This window comes from Calonectris borealis, chromosome 3, assembly GCF_964195595.1.
Source record: "Calonectris borealis chromosome 3, bCalBor7.hap1.2, whole genome shotgun sequence".
In the NCBI taxonomy this organism is placed as follows: Eukaryota; Metazoa; Chordata; class Aves; order Procellariiformes; family Procellariidae; genus Calonectris; species Calonectris borealis.
This window is the reverse complement of record NC_134314.1, coordinates 84,187,363-84,207,380: the sequence shown is the minus strand read 5'-3', so window position 1 is coordinate 84,207,380 and position 20,018 is coordinate 84,187,363. Positions and strand designations below refer to the sequence as shown.

The window sequence follows — 20,018 nt, the reverse complement described above, 5'->3', positions numbered from 1 at the left end:
CTATGCATTAACACAAGGAAGAAGTGAAAAAGCTATGCCAATTAAAAGGCATGTATAAATCTGCACTGAGAATTTTATAATTATCTCTGAAACTCAATCCAGCTGATCACCACTTGATTTAGAACAGGACTGGTGTTCTCCTAAAAATTCTTGAAAAGCCTGTAGCACTTATTAAGCATTTTCTGATGTAGAACTCCAAAACTTTTCTTGAAGAAAATTTAGGTTCAGCAAGAGAAAACATTTTATACATCCTGTTTGGTTCCTTGAATTGTTCACATGAAAGGAAAAAGAATAATTTAAAAGTTATGACCTTAAAAACTGTTGAAATTAAATATTCTAAGGTCGTAACTTTGCTTAAAAGCTACTTTTTCCTTTTAGTGTTTCCTGCAATTTATTTCCTAAGTGTTCTGAAGTTCGAAAAAGGATAATCTGAGCCATAATGTCATCTTCTGATTTTGAGTTTTCAGAACAGCTAGAGTTTTTACAAGACCTTTACTCTGCGTGACTTTCTCTATTCACTTCATCATTTAGCATCCCCAAATCAACTCTGCAAATCAGCAGGGTAATAATTAAAAGCTACTGCTGGTAAGATAAACACGATGGGTAGAGGGGGCAATCTCCTGCAATGACAACAGGCCTGGCAGCAGAATAAAATAAAGTGTTCTGTTGGCTAATTCAAGGCCCCGCTTCAAGGAATGAAAATTCAAGGCCCAATCTTTCAGGTAAAACACAAAACCAAGTTAACGGACATTTTGCCTACATTAAGGTTGCTGGATCATGCACAGGAGCACAGACAAATGCTACCAACCTAAGAAATGGACCTGACAGGAAAGGTTTGTTTTGGCCATTCAGATCCTTTATCCGGTGCATGTGATAACCCAGGACTGCGCAGACTGAAGCCATATCGGAAACTGAGATGCTTCAAAACACTGTCACTGGAGAATATTGCCCTCAGTGTATATTCATTCAGAATGTATATGTATATTCATTCATTCAGAATGCCAACACAAAGATAATTTTCTTAGCTCTACTTTGATCAAATCACTGATCACTGTGCCTCTCCTCCGTGCCAAACATAATTGAACAATTTAAATTTAACATTCATGGTCTTGCTTTGCTATCATCTCAGCCTACTTGTCTCTCTTTGACAGCCGGTATGTACCAGTGCCAGCTTCAGCTACCTTCTGTTACAGGTAGCTGTTCTGCCTCGCTTCCCCGTTGCTCCTCGATTCGTCTCTGTCCACCTGTCATCTCACCTTATGAGATGACCTCAGGTTACAAGGATCATCTTCCTGGCTCTGTGATGCACTGAAATCTTAGCCTAAGATGCTCATAACCATTTTTATAACAGTAATGTGAGCATTTTTTTCTACTATTAAGTAAGAAAGTAAGAGGCTATGGTTTAGCACAATGGAATTCTGGCTTTAGCTTTTTCTTTCTTAACTAAGAAAACTGACTTTATTTAAAGGTTTCTTCTTTGCACAGCTACCTACAATGCCCAGTTTGCTAGCTGACAGCTTGCAAAACAATCACTATCCACAGAATGGAGAGGTAAAGTCTGTTTGTTTGGTTGTGTTTTTTTAATAAAATGCCTTTTATTTAGCTGGTTAGTTTGACACTTACATGTAATTCCAATTTTATACAGCTCTCGGAATTTTTGATTGTAGCCTTCTCCTGGCACATAGTCTCCGAGGCCAATGGTACTCAGGGAAATGAAACAAAAGTAAAAAGATTCCAAAAAATTCCAGTTATCTTCCAGAACAGAAAATATTGCTGCTGGGATTAAGAAGAACAACGAGACAGTGATGAACCCAAGGACTATAGCATGGATGATTGCAACAACCTGCTTGGAGAAGCCCCAGCGAATGTGGAAATACAGTACAGGCCGCCTGGTGACATACACAATGATGCGCTGTACCACTGCTGTCAGGAAAAGCAGTGTAAACGGGATCCCAATGACTGAGTAGATGACGCAGAAGGCCTTTCCTCCATCAGATAAAGGCACTGTGTGTCCATAACCTGGAACAAAGCAGAGGAGGCATAGGTTGAACTAAAGCTGGGAACTCACGTACCAATTTGATATTGGCTGTATTGTGTGAGGAAAAAAAAAAAACACTTCACTACTGCTAATTCTGAATTCTGCTATTTTGACAAAAGCTGTTCAAAGGTCTGTTTTAAGCAGGCAAACAAAGCCTAAGTACTAGCAATAAGCAAGTAAAAATAAAAAAATATTTTTATATTTCAAAATTGGGAACATAATTGTATAAATGCTTATTTTGGAGAAGGAAGTAATGCCTAGTCAGGAGTGGGACCCTATGCCAGGAAATCTGTGTTTTATTCTAGGTTCTCCTGCTGACCTTTTTGTTTAGTTCTACAAAGTGATGTAACTTCTTTTACCCACCTTGTCAAGTGGAATAATCCATACTTCAGAAAAATGTTCCTACATCTACTTTGTAGTAAAACACTCTAAGACCTTTTGTGAAAATCTTTTAAATTATATGGAAGTATTATAATCAGCATTCCATGCTATATACTTCCATGCTTCCGCAAGGCGTTTAGATGATAATCCATCAAAGATCTCCAAAAGCAGAACAAAGATTTTCACAGCAAAACTCCTGGGATCTAACCACTGTGGCTGGATTTTTGCCTAGTTATTTACACACTAGAAATATCAATGGTGATCTGTTCAGAGTGCAGGAATGTATCCACTGGTGTACATGGCCAGCAATCTCAATTCCACAAATGCGTGCAATTACACTTGTACCCAGCACAAGCAGCTACGCTGCCAAAGCACACTCTGCCAGACAGTCTGGTTCTGGTTCTAAATGTAAATCATAGGCACAGAAAAGAACAGTAAATCCAGCATAAACCAGGAATGCTTTCTTCTGTTTGCCAACCAAAAAAATGAGTATTTTTTTTTCATTGCAGCAAGGAAGAGGAAGTCTCTTGAAATCTAGTTTGGGCGGTCTTTACACTGGTATCAAACCAAGCAAGTGCAGGCAGGCCCTAGTAATTCTGCAGCCCCAAATCTGCCAGCTCATTCGAGTTATGTTAGTGCTGTACAACGAGGCATTTTCCAGAGCTACTGTAACTAGCTATCTTGAGGAGCCCAGGCAGAGCCCAGTGCGTACAGGGTTATGCTGCTTCTGATCTCTGAACTGGCTCACTCGGCACTGGACCGGGCAGACATCCCCCGAGGGCTCCTGGGAACCCCTGCCTGCTCCCCTGTGAAATTGGCTGCTCTGCAAGACCCTTCAGGTTTTATATGAACATGAGAGATTTCTCTTCTACATTAATGAATTTAATAGTAGAAGCACTGCTCTTTTAAGTTTTCCAGCAGAGTAAGAAAAGGAAATGTTCTTTTTATTTAAGATTCAAAGAGACCCTTCCAGACAATGAAAGACGGGCAAAACATCTTATCATTACAATGTACAAAGTCTTAGAGAAGAAATGCATGAGGTGTAGTTTCTCCATGTTAGCTAACCCGACAGGAAACTTCAGTTGTATTCGAATTTTAATGACATTATGAATAATTTACCCAAGCTCAGTCTTTTGAACCCCAGAAAATCGTATTAATTAATGGCTTTTTTTCTTGCTCACCTACTGTTTGCTTTACCTGCTTTAGGAGAAGAGAACCAGAACTGCACAGAGCACGCCAGACGCAGCTGAATCAGATTTGTGAAGTTGCAGAGAAGGTTTCTCACCTTGTGTTCTACTCCGTCCCTAATAACGCTGGACGTTTGACTGGCATTTCTGACTACCACTGAGCTGACACTTTCTTGGCCCTGTCCAACAGAACCCCAGGATCTTGCCCCTCACAGGTATCCAAGGATCCACCAGTGCAGATCCCACCACTTCGTATGTGAAACTATGACAGGTTTTGCTGTGTGCATGCCTTAACATTTTATCCACGCTCATTTTCAAGTGCCATTTTATTGCCCAGTTGCCCTACGGCTCTTCCATCGTCCTTACTGCCTTAAATAATTTTGTGTCTTTAGTAAACTCTGTTACCTCCCTCTTCCAGCTCATTTATGAATATGTTGAACAGCACAAGCCCCAACACAGGCCTCCAAGGAACAACCCTCATGACATTCCCCTACTTCAAGAACTAACTGTTTTCTCCTATTCCGTTTTCTATCTCTCCCTATCTCACATCCATATGAGGACCATCCCCAGTTGCTTAGTTTCCCTGAAAGCATCTCGTGACAGACAATCAACTCCAAGTTTGGAAGAGATGATGTGTGTTTTGAGTGGATCATAGGGTATTTAAAACTGACCCATGTGACATAAACACAAAAAAGGCAACTGCAATGCTCCATCATATCAAAGTGTCTTCAGTAAAGCAGAACTACAGGTGTGTTATTTGAGTAAGATGCACATCAGACCTCATCTGGACTATCTACCTCATTCTGTATATCCACGCTTGAAGAATGAATTCACACTGGAAGAAGAGCAGAGAAACCATCAGGGGAATAGAGACTATTTTATGAGAGGAAGATAAAAGTGGTTGGCTTCCTCGGCACAGCTGAGTGGAGGCTGAAAAGTGATACAGTATATTCCTGTTAATGCATCAGCATACAAGTACTACCAAGGGAAAAGAAATGCTTTAGATGAAGAATAATATTGCCACACAAACAAATAGCTTTGATGTAGCATAAATAAATTTAGTCTAGAAATTAGAAAAAGGTTTTTAAGTTTCAGAGAAGAGTTTTGGAACAGCCATCCACTTTCAGTATTGGGGAAAGAACCCAGGTATGTTTAAAATGGAGCCTGATGAAGCTTGGTAACTTTATGGATGGTGCTTGCAGACCTAGAGGCTTGCAGACCTAGAAAGTCCCTTGCAAGCTCCAGGCTCCTAAATTTAACATATGTTTGCACTGTACAATTAATCCAAGCTTTCACTAATTTGAACCCAAACATCTGTATCATGCATACAAAAAAAGAAAAAATCTCTGACACGTTTGTCGGTTTATTATTATGCAGAGAGCAGGTTGATGGTGATTTAAATCCAGCCCCTGCACTGACCCAGGCAGCAAAGCTCATTTCTTGGTAAGGAAGGGTTCTGTTATCTCTCCAATACTTCTCTCATAATTCCTTCTGAACGACAGACATTATCCTTCCAGGTGCTACACAGTATGCACCCAGACTTAGAGGAAAGTGTAGAATGAGAAAGACTTTACTACAGGAAAGTTTACAACAAGGTTATATTAAACTGGGTGCTCAGACTAGCCTGCCTGGTTAACCCTTACAGAAATTTTCCCAATTCATAGAATTGGTTGAGGTGCCTGAAGCAGATGCTACCTTCTAACGTCTGCTCTGCCGTTCTGGTGAGGTTGTCACATCACTTAAAGGATAGCTGCGGGGATTGTGTATCTGCTCCTCAGCTGCTAACAATTACAGGAACTGTAATACTAAAGAGCATTGACAGTTTCAGACTGAGGAGAGAATATATGCTCCACTCAACCAGCAGCAGTAAGAGGATGACACCTTCCAAAAGCAACAGATGAGTGATCGATGTTTGCTTGCTACTCAAGATACAAAGTCACTGCTTGGGAATGAGTATACTGAAAAGCTTGAACTAAACCAGTCACAATTTATGAGGCTATGACAAGTGGGGAGGAAAAAGATCCGTATTTCTTCCCAGTATGAAATTGCTTTTATGTGACTTTTCCTAACAATTGCCTATAATCTTAAGTCATCACTGTACAAAAGTCGTTAAAAAAACGCAACACAGCCATACACAATGATTCTATGATTAAAAGAGAGGAAATTACAGATCCAAGGCAGGAGACATTCCATGTCTGCTTTCAGACACTTGCGCTCTATTGCCTCCCATGTCTGTTCCTGCACCTGTTTGTACCTGCTTTGTACTGTAACCTCTTCAGGGAAATTCCCTTCTATAATCTCTCCATAAAGTGCCTAGCACATGCTCGTTCTACGTAAATAATAGATAATAAAATGTATGCCGATTTGCCTTTTTCAGTGGAAACGACCACGTTCAGAAGCATTACAACTGCAATCCTAAGATATTCTTTTTTGTTATGAGAAAAGGATGCTCACAAAAAGGGGACTACTTATGAAGACATTTCTTTATTCTATCAAGGACACTTGCTATGGCTGACTAGAATTAAATTGCGCATGTAGCATATCTGATAACTGTATTACTGATTATGAAGACAGACAAGATTTACTGAATGCTGTATTTTCATATGTATAATGCAAATATCAGATAACAATCACCCCTTTAAAAGTACTGACCTTTGAAAAACCAAACCCTCGGATAACGTGCCCAAACTCAGAAGCAAAGTGACACCAGAGATAAAAGGATATTACTCATATAATCCCTTCTACTGTCTATTCATAGCTTAGAGGTACCGTTCCTTCAAAAAAGCTCACAGAAAAAAACTGCATGCAAGACCAGCAGGATTTGCCAAATTAAATAAGATCAACTCTCCATCTAGCTCAGTGTCTTGAGACAGACCATATTTGTTTGATCACACAAAAAGCAAAACCCCACAAGATGTAGACAGTTGGGTTTCAGTTCTGTTCACATATGGGGATTTTCTCCTTTAAAGTCATTTACTCTCTTATGACTTGGAGGACTTCTACTGTTACAAGTTTACATAAATATACAAAATGTCTTTATCTGTTCTGATGTAATTTGGAATGTCATCATAGTCTACAAAAGTGTTTCTTTTTAAAAATAATTTAAAATGCTTAAATCTTTCTACATTGATCTTGGTGCTGTGAGTTATACAGGTCAATTATGTGTTTAATAAAATATTTACTCTTCCATTTGTTGTCTTTCAAGTTAGTCTCTTGCTCTTAGATCTTTCTAAAAAGGCTTGGTCATGACTTTTCTATACTTTTCAGTGGTTTGTATCCCTTTTGTGCAAGTTCCTCTTTTAGTTATTTTCTCTTCTGTCTTACCTGTGTCTAATTGTTCCTGTTAGATCACTTTTTGGAGAAATACGCAGAATTGATCATTGTATTCCAGGTAAGATATATTTTCTCCCTCCATTTTTATATACCATCACAGTTTGTTTTCCAGAGTCTCTAGGTAGCTTACAGCAACGTCCAACTCATAACAGCCTATGTCAAACCCAGCATTGCGTACGAGCATTTCACACTACTCTTCCATCCTGTACTAGCTCGGCACTTGTTCGCACTGGGTGATTTCTCCTTTCATCCTTCTCAGATATTGCTTCGACCAATGTAAGCAGTTCTGTATTGTCACTGCTTTGTCTCTTCATAGTTCAGTCCCTAAAGGAGGCTGCAGCACCGGCTCTTTCTCTTGTCCCTCTGTTACACTCCCAGGGCATCGGCTGCCCACGATTGCTCTCATGGGCTGGTCCCACGAATGGGGACCATCATCCACAGCATTAAAGCTCACTCTTCTCCCTTCATGAATTAAACAGTCCATGGTTTTGTGTCATCTGTTTTCTTCTGCCAGGTGCTCTTCTCCCCCTTTCCTACCACAGGTTTTGTCAAGCCACTGCTCCCTCAGGTCGCCCTAGCCCCAGGTGACCTGTTGCGACACCACCAGCCCTATGTGGCACCACCGAGCCTCTCAGGGCGGAGAGGGGGTTATCTTCAGCACAGCCAGTGTCCTCCCCAACACACCCATTCAGATGGCAGAGTCATAACACCCAACCCCAATGCGGCAGCACAACACGACAAGCGTGCTTATCCCTTTGCTGGTTTGAGTCAGTGTCCCTGAAGAGAAGCCAGCCCTTGAAGTCTGCTCATAATCTCAAAATGCCCAATAGATGAAGTGAATCATGTGCTATGTATTAAAGTTATGCAAAAATCTTTCATTCATCCCAGGCATAACATGACTCACTGGAATATGATGATGATGAAGGTCAATGATAATATTTACATAATTTCTACACTGTTCTTTTTATACCTTTGACACCTTTGACATTTTCCACTGTGTTTAACAGTGAAATACTTCCTGCTTCGTAACTCGTCTATTATCTTCTAAGATAAAAAGGAAATGCCAGGTGACGGTAGATCTGTGTGGTAAGAGAGATCACAAGTAAGTCTCAAGTATTTTTTCTATTGCAAGGAAGAGCACAGCAGCAACCAAAGTGATCAGAAACTTGCCCTACAGAGCTCAAATCAACAACATTAGGATTGAAGTAGCTGATTAGGAAGTTTATGTAAAGTACAGCAGCTAACTGGGCCATAAATTTGCAGGCAAAACGTCACCTACCATACAGAACAAAAGAGATTAGAAAAAGATATGCTATATTATGCAGGATATCTACACGTGCCAAAGCATCTGCTCAGAATCAAATTCTTTCAGAAAAGGTATTTTGCTTTTTCTACTTCTATAGGGTGTGCACTGGGAGGGACCAGCTTTAAAGATGGCTGACAGGCAGGTAGTTAACCAGCCTTTTAGCACAGCATTGCACATAAGCCTTTTGTCCCTGCAATACAGATAGAAAAAAGAATGTAAAGGACTGTAAACAGGCATGAAAACTGGTCCATAACTAAAAATGTGCAAAACAGTAGCACTGTGCTGCTAGAAGAGACTTTTTAGAACTCTTAATTAGAGGTTTGAGACTCAGCAATATCATTAAAACAAGATACTAAAACAGAGTTATATGTTAAAAAGGGGTAAAAATTAAAAGTTCACCAACACAGTTTTGTTAAACAAACCTGAAAACTTTGATTTCCAGCCAGGCTGAGATAAGCTACCCTATATGGCAGAAAGGAGGAAGAAAAATTCCACTGTGATAGGCATTTTTAAGCAGAGGAAATCCATTTGGATGTTCCATTTTGCTACCTCCTCAATTGAGCTAATAGAACTAGTTTCATGTCCATTGGAGGAGGAAGAGGTGCTGTAAACGGAATTGATGAAATTATCTGGGTTTAAAAAAAAAAAAAGGAAAGTGAGGAGGAGGAGATTTGTTTGAAATCTAGTTCATTTCACTAATAAAAGCTTACAGCACAGCCCTGAAAGAGTTGCATTGGCATAATTAGGGAGGTGATGAAGGGTGTGGCAGAAACGTCTTAAACCAGTTTTGCCGCTGAAGAAAACACTCACTAGGTTCATCTTAACACAGCACCAGTAGGGGTCATTTTAACTTCCAGTTGAGATGATTTAAACTTCCAGTTGAGGTGATTTAGTATGGTGCTATTCCAGCTCCCTTCAATAATAATATATCCCTCAAACCTCACTAGAATAAAAGTGGTAAAAACAAATTTAAACAATTAAATTAACCATGAGGATTAGATCTTCTCCACAATGATTTCTCAACTAACCACTTCTCAGAATAGAATTGCTTTGTTTTGCCAATTTCTAGTGCCAAGGGACTTCTTCCAAAAAAAAAAACAAACCCAAAAAACCAAACAGAGAGAGAGATTCCAACACACTGATTGGCATGTATCTACTAATGGTACATGGTTTCCATTACTTCTGAGACTGTCCTTTGCTGCCATTAGTTATCAAAGCTGAAGACTGCTAATTCCTCAGAATCAATGTCCTGCTAGCTAGGTTTGGAGTTGCCTTGGAAAGGACCACAGTCATATAATCAGCTCACAAATGTCACCTGCTGCACCAAGAAAGGCTGCAACGACTTTGAACATAGTCAGTTTAGTAATAAGGTTGTATGAGTAATTTGCTGGCTGTCAGCAACATCTGAACCCAAGAAACAAGCCAATGGCACGGATATATTGGCTTCTATGTTCAAAGCCAGTTTCAAAACCAATTTCTACCAGAACAGCTGTATGTCAGAACATTTGTACCTTGCAAAGCATATAAAGTCTGCCACATCTGTTCCCGCACAGGAAGCAATATTTCACCTGCCCAAAGAAACCGAGCTAGAAACTGTATCCACAGATGCTGGGAAAAGGGGACGCTGATGAATGAAACTGGGGAAAATGTTTGTATGAGGACAAGGGATATTTCCACACTATTTATGTGAATACATTGAGATAAACTGCTTGCTTTATGGTCTTATATTTGGTATTGTTTAAACTGCCCAAGGATTTGTACCAGTGCTGGCAAAACACTGATGTTCAGTTCCTGTTCTGACTAATACAATCTGGGTCAGCCTAAATAACCAGTGTGACAGTGGATATAGCTACATATTGGCATGTAACACATCCACATTCAGAAAGCATGGTGACTGTTAATCAAAAATAAATAAACAGACAAACACAACATCTCATGCCGGGAGCAGAAGGAGTAATGATTCCAATTTCCTACTGAGTATGTTCTCAGCCCTCTGAAAAGTTATCCCCCTTCCTGCCCAATCCCAACTCCATGCCTTCTCTGGGAGTCCCACATGAAGAGACAGCAAAAGCTCTTACTGACCTGGACCTATGCACAAGGTGGCACTTCTGGTGGAAAAATTACTTCTATAGAAATAAAATAAATAATTACCCATATAAAAATACATTAAAAATTCAGTATTTAACAAATAATTTGTGTATATAATATTATTTTTAAATAAATGTAATAAGCATTTAGAACTTAATACATAAATAAATATTTAAAGCTAAACTAAAACTCGTATAGAAGTATTTCATATATCCCACAATAAGTATCACTACTGTTTATATTCTCTTCAGTTATTGTATACTTATTGTGCTACCAAAACAGAATAAAAATATTTATTATGCAGCCAGTGAACACGGAAAGGTGGAAAAGAATGAGATGATACTGGGCAGTGTGCGACACAATAGGATCCATATGCCACCTGCATCACCACCACTTAACCTACCCCTTCAGGAATTTATATACATTGATGAGCTCCCCCCTGAGCCTCTCTTCTCCAGGCTGAACAGGCCCAGTCTCTCCCACCCCTCACAGGAGAGATGCTCCAGTCCCTTCGTCATCTTAGTGGCCCTTCGCTGGACTCTCTCCAGTAGCTCTATATCTTTTTTGAACTGGGGAGCCCAGAACTGAACCCAGCACTCCAGGTGTGGCCTCACCTGTGCTGAGTAGAGGGGAAGGATCCCTCCACCTGCTGGCAACACTCCTAATGCAGCCCAGGATACCATTAGCTGCCTTTGCCACCGGGGCATGTTGCTGGCTCTCCTTCGGCCATTAATTATGCAAGGAAAACTGAAAGTGCATTAGGCCTTTTCAGATGAGCTTAACAATTGGGACCAGAATAAAACCATACATTGTGTATCTATTTATTTTCTTAACTATAGAAAAATTACAGTACCATTTGTTTATAACAAGAACTCCTGTATCTTTTTTATAAGTCCACTTAAGAGTGATACATGCTCTCCCCTTCTGCACCTTAGCAATCCTGGGAACTCCCAAGTTCCAAAAAACATTTTATAATTCCAAAATTACAGCACGGAAATCCTTATATTATTCATGTTTACCATTAACCTATTTTTATGATCTCGAAGGAATATTCTTTTTCTTTCCAGCTAGGAAATGCATTAAGATGGTTGTTGCCTTTGTTCCAACCTAGGTGCCGATGCTGGAGAATTGTCTGTTCAAGGAGAAATTTCTATACCCTGTATTATATTAAGGTTGCTGTACACCTCTACATATAAACGTGAGATATAGGAGGTGGGAATATTGACATTGTGGCCTGGGCATGTCTTTCCAATTCAATTTTTTTTCTGTACCAATTATGCAGCAGGAGGATCTGTTGTCACCTTAAATATTCAGGACAAATGACAATAAGGCACAAATAACCTTTTATTTCTTTCTTCAAATTCTGACATACTTCCATATGATTTATTATAAATATTTTCTCATGCAGAGATTAAAATATAGACATGTCTTTTCAAACTAGGAAAAAAACACGTTCTTAAAGACTGATGAAAAAAGGCTTTGCTTTGCTCCACCTGTGAGTTAGCTGCTCTCGTGATCCACAAACATAATATAAAAATGCATATTAAAAATATTTTTCAATCAAATTCAAGTGACAAAACATAAAGCAGTACAAGTACCCTGTTGTCATTTCAATCAGCAAGAGACAGCTGCAGTCAGTGCAGGGGGACCCCTGGAAATTATATACTTTCTAGATGGTAATTTTCCATTTAAAAAATGTGATCATTTTTTATACTCTTCACGTCCCACAAAGGCAGTAAGAGAAATTACAAGATGTCATGATGAAGAAAATGCTTTGTGTTGTTGGGCTTGTCAGCAAAACTAATTCTTTAAAACATGAAAATAGTTTGGTTGCAACAGGAGCTGAGATCTTTCTCTAAAAATCTCACCTGAATGTAACGAAAAAAAGCAATGTTTGATCATATTACTCAAAGGATCAAGTACCTGCCAATTCCTGCCCAGATCCAATTATTTTCACTATTGGAATGTAAAGTATAGCAACAGAAAAAATAAATGGAGGAAAAAAGAAAAAAAAAAAAAGAATTGCATAGTCACCTTGTTTACGTTAGTATTACAGCACAGTAAATGTGGATCTGTAGAGTGGAATACTTGGTAGCACGGCCCTAAATTCATCATTATATTTAGGAAAGCCAGAGTTTACTTCAGATTTGCTTTACTCTGTTCACAAAGACTAGATGCCCAGTAACAGCTGAGGTGAGCTTCACTGCTCTCTAAGAGTGCCTGTTTCAGGTTGTTAATTGAAAAGAAGTCCAGCCTGCACACTCCAAAACTGCTCCACAAGTGTGAACCAAAAATGGGAGGTGGGAATGATCTGGAGATTTGTTTCAGCAGTCCACTCTTGATCTGAACCAAAACACTACTGCAGGGCCAAGGAATCTGGCAGACTTCAGCTGCCTTCAGAGTTTGAAATTGAAGTTAACAGCACTCCTCTAGCATCAGCTCCTGCACTTGTGTTCAGCAGGGCTATGCCAGAGTGCCTTAAAAGCACAGTTCCCCATATGTGAAGTGTTTCCATTTCTCTGACAGGCTCCAGATTTTTTGTAGGAAAGACTTTCACTTATAGTTTCTGAATTGCCATTATGACTCAATAAGATGAACGATGACAGTATTAACAGTCTGTGAGGCTACCGGAACCACAGGTCAGTCAAGAACATACAAGGGTGCTCCAAGAAGTGAAGGGAAACGAGATATAACTCTGGGCCAAACCAAACAAATGCTAGTATTTTCTAATTCTGACCCAGATATTCTACGCTTCCTTTCATCAGAAAGTTCATCCACGCCTTGCTCACACCACCATGCAAGGCAACGCATGCCAGATGCAAAGATGACAGTCTGATGGGCATACTGAATGGCTAGCAAGCAGTACCATTTTGACCATTTACAGTGACTGCTGTTTTAGACAGTATTTACCCATAGTTACTATTTAATGAAGTAAGTGAAAAACATTACAACCATATAGCAGTGATGCTAATAATGAAGTCATTCCCATACCAGCAGTTAAGATCCATATGGGGGGGTTATTAAGGAAGTGCTCAGTACAGATAGTGCAGAGTAGAAGGATGTGTTGTACTAGAGCAGCACAACGGTAGATGGAATCCACTGCACAGGAACCAAATGCAGACGAAAAAGTAAGTACAGAAATTAGTATGTCCCTCCCACATCTGAAATGATTATTAGTGAGTGTTTGGTGCAATACTATCTCATCTCAACAAAAGTATCAGAGAGAAATACAACTCAAAAGATAATAACTTTAAGTGGAAAATGATAGCATTCTTTCATGCCACCATCCGACACCAGATCTTGCTAATCCTGGCTGGATACATTATGTATGAGTAAAGAAGACATTGTCAACCCAAGGGAACTGTTAGACCTTTCCAGCACAGTCTACACAAAAGCACACATTGCTCGCCACCAAAAAGGGACCTACCACGTGTGAGAGAAGGGTGGCAGGACTCCAGGTGAGGCACATACTCCATTCCAGGGCTAGTAAACATGCCTTTAGAAAGGACATGCTCTCTGCAGGAAGAGCTTGGGTTCTCCACATACTCAGCTGGCAAAACTTTCCCACTTACCCTGCGAGAGCAGATTTTTCAAACCCTAGCTGTGAGCTACACAGCTCCTATCAAACTGTCCATTGAGAAACTCCTTTTTGTTGTGACATGCTAAACCTTCAGCCTGACATGAGGTTCATGTGGGCTGGACCTGTTGTCCCAAAGAGTCCTGACAACATCAGTCACGTTTTTTGAAGCAACTTGTCATTAAAGACTTCATGCTCTCCATGTGCTTCACACAGTGCTCAAGGCAGGAGCAAAGACTAAATATGAGAGCGCGTTCAGCAGACAAAGGTTTGCTAAACCTCTGTGGCAAAGCGTTCAGGCTTTACTTCTATCACAGATGATAGTCAAGAGATATACATGCATTTCTGGGTTTGCTGTTTGGGTTTTTGTTGTTGTTGTTGTTGTTTAAAGTTAACAGCACTTTTTTTTTTTTAACCTGAAGTCTTTACACTAGAAATTGGTTCTTCTTAGTGTTTCCTTGATTTAAGACCCTATGAGGGTTAAACTGCAATCAAACCAGGACCCATCTGGTGTTGGGATTTTTTTCCCCCCACAGATTTCTCAATAACAGCACATTTCTAGAAATACCTATCCAAAACATGAACATCACATCTTTAGATCTGCCTCTAGCAAAGATTTAGCATAAGTAAAGAAACCTGTATCTTGTTTCAACAGTTATTTTCCCTACTATCTCAGATTCATTTTCCAATGGGGGGGGGGGGGGGGGGGACCAAAAATGACAAAAGTCTGCTGAATAAAACCCAACCAACAGATCAAAAGCAAGGTGAGACTTCCTGAGGGCTTCTCTGAGAATTCAGCCAGGAAATTTCCAATTATTTTTTTATTGGTTTACCTGCCCGCAAGACAACAGACGGTCAAAATTCTGTATCAAAGCAGGGGCCCCACCAAGAGACTACTTTATTTTGAATGTTTCCTGATAGAACAAACTCTGTAAGTCTCAGAAACTTAAATTTGATAGAAGAGAAATACGAATGAGTTTTATCAGGAAAGTTTTACTTGTAGTCCTCAGAAACGTTAGAACACAAGACGAGGTTTTGTGCTGGTCTTTTGTTAAGGGTTTTTGCACTCTTAATGTTTAGCAACACGTGTGCAGCAGCATTCCCACAATAATTGATTTTTAAAGCCACTGATCACCAAGATTAACATGCAATCAAAGAAACAGGTTCATTAAAAACCTTCTTAAGAACTTCAACAACGGCTTCAAGGTATTGAAAGGGGTACAAGCCTTTCTGCAGTTCTTCCTGGGATTCACATTCTTAAATATTCAAAGTAGGAAAAAAAAAATCTTCACATGGACAATGTTTTGGCAGAGAGACCAGGAAAGAGAAAATGACATTATTGACTAAATTTAGCCAGTAGCTTGTCCATCATAGTGATCTTTTCATTTCTCGTGTTAATTTGGTAAAAAGCACAGTGAGACTTTCACCTTGACTGCAACATAAAGGTGATACGTCTTACACAACAGTAATACTTCCAGATTTTGTCTGTAGATATGGCAGTCTGCACCTATGGAAAAACTCATTTTAGCAGCTAAGACACATTTAGCATCTAACGGGCAGTGAAGCTAAGAGGCTACATGCTTTCTGGAACTGGCAGAAGAGGGAAAAAGTCTGGAACCATGGTTTCATTTCATGCTGCAACTTTCTCTTTCCCCACCTCCTCTAATTTTCCTGTAACAGGTTTTAAAGTTTTATCAATTACTTCAGCCTTCCACCACTTGAAGGACCTTGTTTATGCACGGTGTACCACAGGGATGTGCCAGCTGCCGCTGCTGAGCCCAGCACCTGTGCAGCGTGGTACTCTGCTTGAAGCCTGGTGCAGTTTACTGGAAAGAGGTTTCTAAAAATTGATAATTTGTACCATCTCAAATGCACTTTGGGATGTGTCAAAAACTTTGAATATGTTGCAGTGGCACTTACTGCAGTGCTTTAATCACGTATCCAATTAGTGAGGAATACCTATCTAGTCTTGCTAAGTTACCATTTCTTGCACTAAAATGAGACACAGTTGTTCTTCCTATCATCTGGGAATAAAAGGAACCAGCTGCAAATTAGCATGCTTCCCACCTCCGCTTCTGAAACAAAAATTGCTTTATTGCACCATCAGAAAGAACAGAACATGAAAACACTGAATGAAACTGGTATTGTGGGCAGTAAGAAATTATCACGCAACATTAAAAAATCAGACCATTTCATGCTGTGGAGTTAAAATCAAATCTGTAAGCAGCATCTTTGCATTAAAATGCAACCTCACATGGAAGAAAGTGTTATCTACTAGATACAGCAGGGGAATAGGAATTTATACTCCTAATCTTGTTATCGATTTAACATGTGGAACTCGAGGAAATTATTAGCATCAGCTCCTTTGTTTGGCAGAGGAAGACACATAGTCCTTACCTATCTTTGTAAGATACTTAAATATTTCATACGTAAATCAGTCAGACATCATAATGCATTTGCATACAAATATATCCTATTTCTGCCTTCTGTTTTAATTAGCTATTTCTCAAAAACATGAATTCAACAGCACATAAAGCAAATTAGAAGCAAATCAATTTAACACAAATAGCAAAAAATCACTAAAGCAGCTAATAAAACCACACAGAACTGAAGTGCATGAGTCTCCACTTTTACATGCGGCATATTTCATCTGGAATATTAATTTCTAACTTAAAAATAATAATTAAGAGAAATTAAGAGACAATATTTACCCAAGGGCCAAAGTGAGGTACTTTTTCAGATTATACGGCTTATGCTAAACTCTCAATCACAGTCCTAAATACGATGCTTGATGGTGCTCTGCCATCTGAATATAGTCTAGTTGAATATACTCATGGTTTCACGCTCAAAATAGAACATTAATTTGCAAGGCCCAATGGGCAAATACTTCAATTGTTGTGAGAACTAGCTTACTGAACCATAAGCAAATTTTATAGATATAGTCCTATTGAATCATTCACATGTTTAGGACATCCTGCACAGCAAACACTAATTGTGGGAACCATAAATTTGATTAGTTACACTGGTATCAGGATACCCAGGATAATCACAACTGTATGTCCTACCAATAAATAAAGGGAAAGGAAAAGAAAAGAACAGCACTGTAGTTGCACATACTATTTCTGTTCATAAAAGGATGAAATATAGATGGTTTTTCTTATCTAGAAGAAGTTATTTAGAAATAAATAGTGATGTAGCATTTAGAAAGGCAATCTACAGGTACAAGGCATTTAGCCAGCAATGTAAAGATACAGGCAGAGCAACTTAAATGCTGTGTGGTTTTCAAACATTATATTGTCTGTTTAGATTAATGGCAATTTATTTTAAAATAGTGAACCTCTCTTCAGTTTGTTAAAGAAATGTCTCTTGGTGGGATATTTGATGTTTCCAGAAATTCTTACAACTATAGGATGTTTTTCCTCGTGAAAATATATCATTCTAACCACTCGGGGATGGAATAAGTTAGCCCTGCATATAATGAAAGCGGGCAACATTAAATCAGTAGGACAATTCACCAAAAATGCTCCAACTGCCCAATCGCAATTCTGGACTCTCCATATCAGTCAAAGACTGTCAACACTGACCAATGATTTTGAGTCCCGTCTCCTTAAATCCCATTACGTTAAGATAGCACACATATGGAGACGCTTAGCAAATCATCCAGGCTGAAGACTGAATCATAGTAAGGTTTCTTATGTTCAGCACCCTCCTGCCAGTGCTTGCATCTGCAAACCGTGGCCAACATGAAAAAGGCTGGATCGATGCAGCCTGTGACTCTCTAAGGAAAGCGGGATGCTCTAAGTAGCATCTCTCAGACCTCAATATAAAGGGAGGGGGAATGTAAAATGGTTGGTAATTCCAAAATAAAAGCCTAGCATAGAAAAGCCTGGGCAGCAACGTGTAAACTGATAGTTAACGCGTCTTTTCAAGGGAGGAATTTCTTTGCAAGTGTCTGGCCCTATGAACACATCCAGTTTCTTGTAGTTGTCAATGATCAGAATTTGTAAACTAGTTACAGTAACTAAACACAACAGTATGAATGCATTACTTCCTTACTAGTTGCAAAGATGATGCAGTTTATCACATAACACTAGTTACCCAGTGGGAAAAAATAAAGTTCCCCTTGAGATGCATGTACCTGAGGTATGCTGGATAGAAATATTTTAGTGGTGGCATCTGTATTAACGAAGAGGAGTCCTGTGAAGTTCTTTCAGCTTTGCTAGCTGTCATTTTAATCCTGCTTGAAATAATGCTCCTTTACAAGGGGCAGACAGCATTGTCAGATACGTTATCATTACAGGAAACGTGTTCTTAGGTTGCCAGCTCCTTTCTTACATCTGTTGTTAATTTGGCCATGCATTTTTGATTCTTTCCATGCTTTCACCAAGTTGTTACATGAAATGTCTAATCTAATCCCAGAGTTACTGCTGAGAAAGGAGATCATTTTCTCTATGTGGGTCTACCCCCACCTTGCATTGGTTGTAGTTTACCTGACTGCAATAACTCAGAGCGAACTAACCCAGCAGAAAGTGAATACTTCTCTTCTAGTCTGATAAACTGACTTGGCTTACTGGTCCAGTAGGCAACAGTCCTAGCACAGGGAATAAGGTTGGACCATAGGGTGGGAATCGGGAGTCCAAGACATCTTCCTTCCACTGACAGAGGTGACAGGTAGGCTCAGGCCATTTTGTTTTACATCACCTTGAGCAAACATTTTAGTATGCATAAGGAGGGGCAACCAGCATGCTAAGGCAGAGCAAACGCTGCCTTCTTCCCACAAAGGCTACTCACGCATTTGATAAATTATGTGGCTGTATTAACTGACGCTTAGTTTGTTTTCTACACAGAGTACACAACTGAACAATTTCTCAGAAGGGAGTGGCAATATTTCTGGAGTCTCCGCTGAAAGAAAGATACAGAAATGTGTATTGCACAGTTCGATATGGCTTCTGTAAGTCCCTATTCAAGTACCTTTAATTTCCTCTAATATTACTGAGCAGAAAAACTATTACTAAAGGAAAAGAAAAAAGAATAGCCAATGCAAGAAGATGAAAGCATCCTGAAGTGCGTCCACAGGATGGGAAATCAGCTTACTGTATGGGAACACAGCCTAGCAGCGGGAGCAGAGAACTGCAAGACAAAAATCACAGGCTCCTATTCTCGAGCTTTCCAATGGCTCTTTCACAACTGTTTTTCCTCTTTGTCTTAGTTCATCCTTTTGCAAAATACATACAGAAATATCACTCTAATCTCACAAAATGCAGAACATAATAAAAGTGCTTTAATCAGTAAAGCAGTTCCCGGAATGCGCATGCTTCAGGATCTACTGATAAAAGGTGGTTCAGAAATGTGAAAGATTATCACCATCTCCCTCATGGCATCTAAGGACATGGTATAAAGCAAGGCTAAAACCTGGAACTCAAACTTCTGTTTGAGATATTGAGAGAGTTTGTATCTTTTGCTCTGGTTGAGATTCATGGCTAATAATAACTTCTAGTGTAAGTGACATTTTCCTCAAAGCAGCATACAAAATTCTGTCAGGTGGCAATTTCCCCCAGAAAGCATGACCTGAACATTCAGCTGGCTTCACTTAGTACAAATAGCTACACTAAGAGATATGACTGAAAGATAAAGATTTAACTTTGCACTATAGAGAGGCAGAATGTAAATGCATAACAACTCCAAAAATTAACTAAGGCAGGAGCTTGCCCTTAGATTTACTCTTTTCTTATCAACGTGAATTATTGATTCATGCAATGCAACATCACGTAGTGTTCATGGTTCTTTGCTTGCCCAGCTGGAGTTGCAGCAGTGGACCAGAAGCCAGGTTGGGGGCCTGGATTTCTCAACAGACATGCAAACGCACATAGGTAAATTAAATAATCTCTTACCCTCACATAAGAGAGATTCATTGCCAACTATTAACCATTCAAATGATTTACAGCATCTTACATTCATTTCCGTGCATCGCTTTTACAGTTTACAGTAGCTAGGACTTTCAAATAGTAACACAATGATATGCCTTTGAGCCTTAAGTAATTTTTGCTACACTGCTGAGTCAGCATTCCAATACTAAATAAAATATAGCCATGACAATAAGTAACAAGA

At 39.4% G+C, this 20,018-nt stretch overlaps 1 protein-coding gene across 1 annotated transcript in view; it reads right to left on the bottom strand.

Moving 5' to 3' along the window:
- Nucleotides 1–20,018, bottom strand: part of KCNK1 (potassium two pore domain channel subfamily K member 1) — a 33,660-nt gene that overhangs the window by 2,693 nt on the left and 10,949 nt on the right. Inside the window, exon 2 of the mRNA XM_075146459.1 lies at nt 1,624–2,019. Coding sequence (XP_075002560.1) covers nt 1,624–2,019 — 396 coding nt within the window. The remainder of the gene's footprint in view (nt 1–1,623; nt 2,020–20,018) is intronic.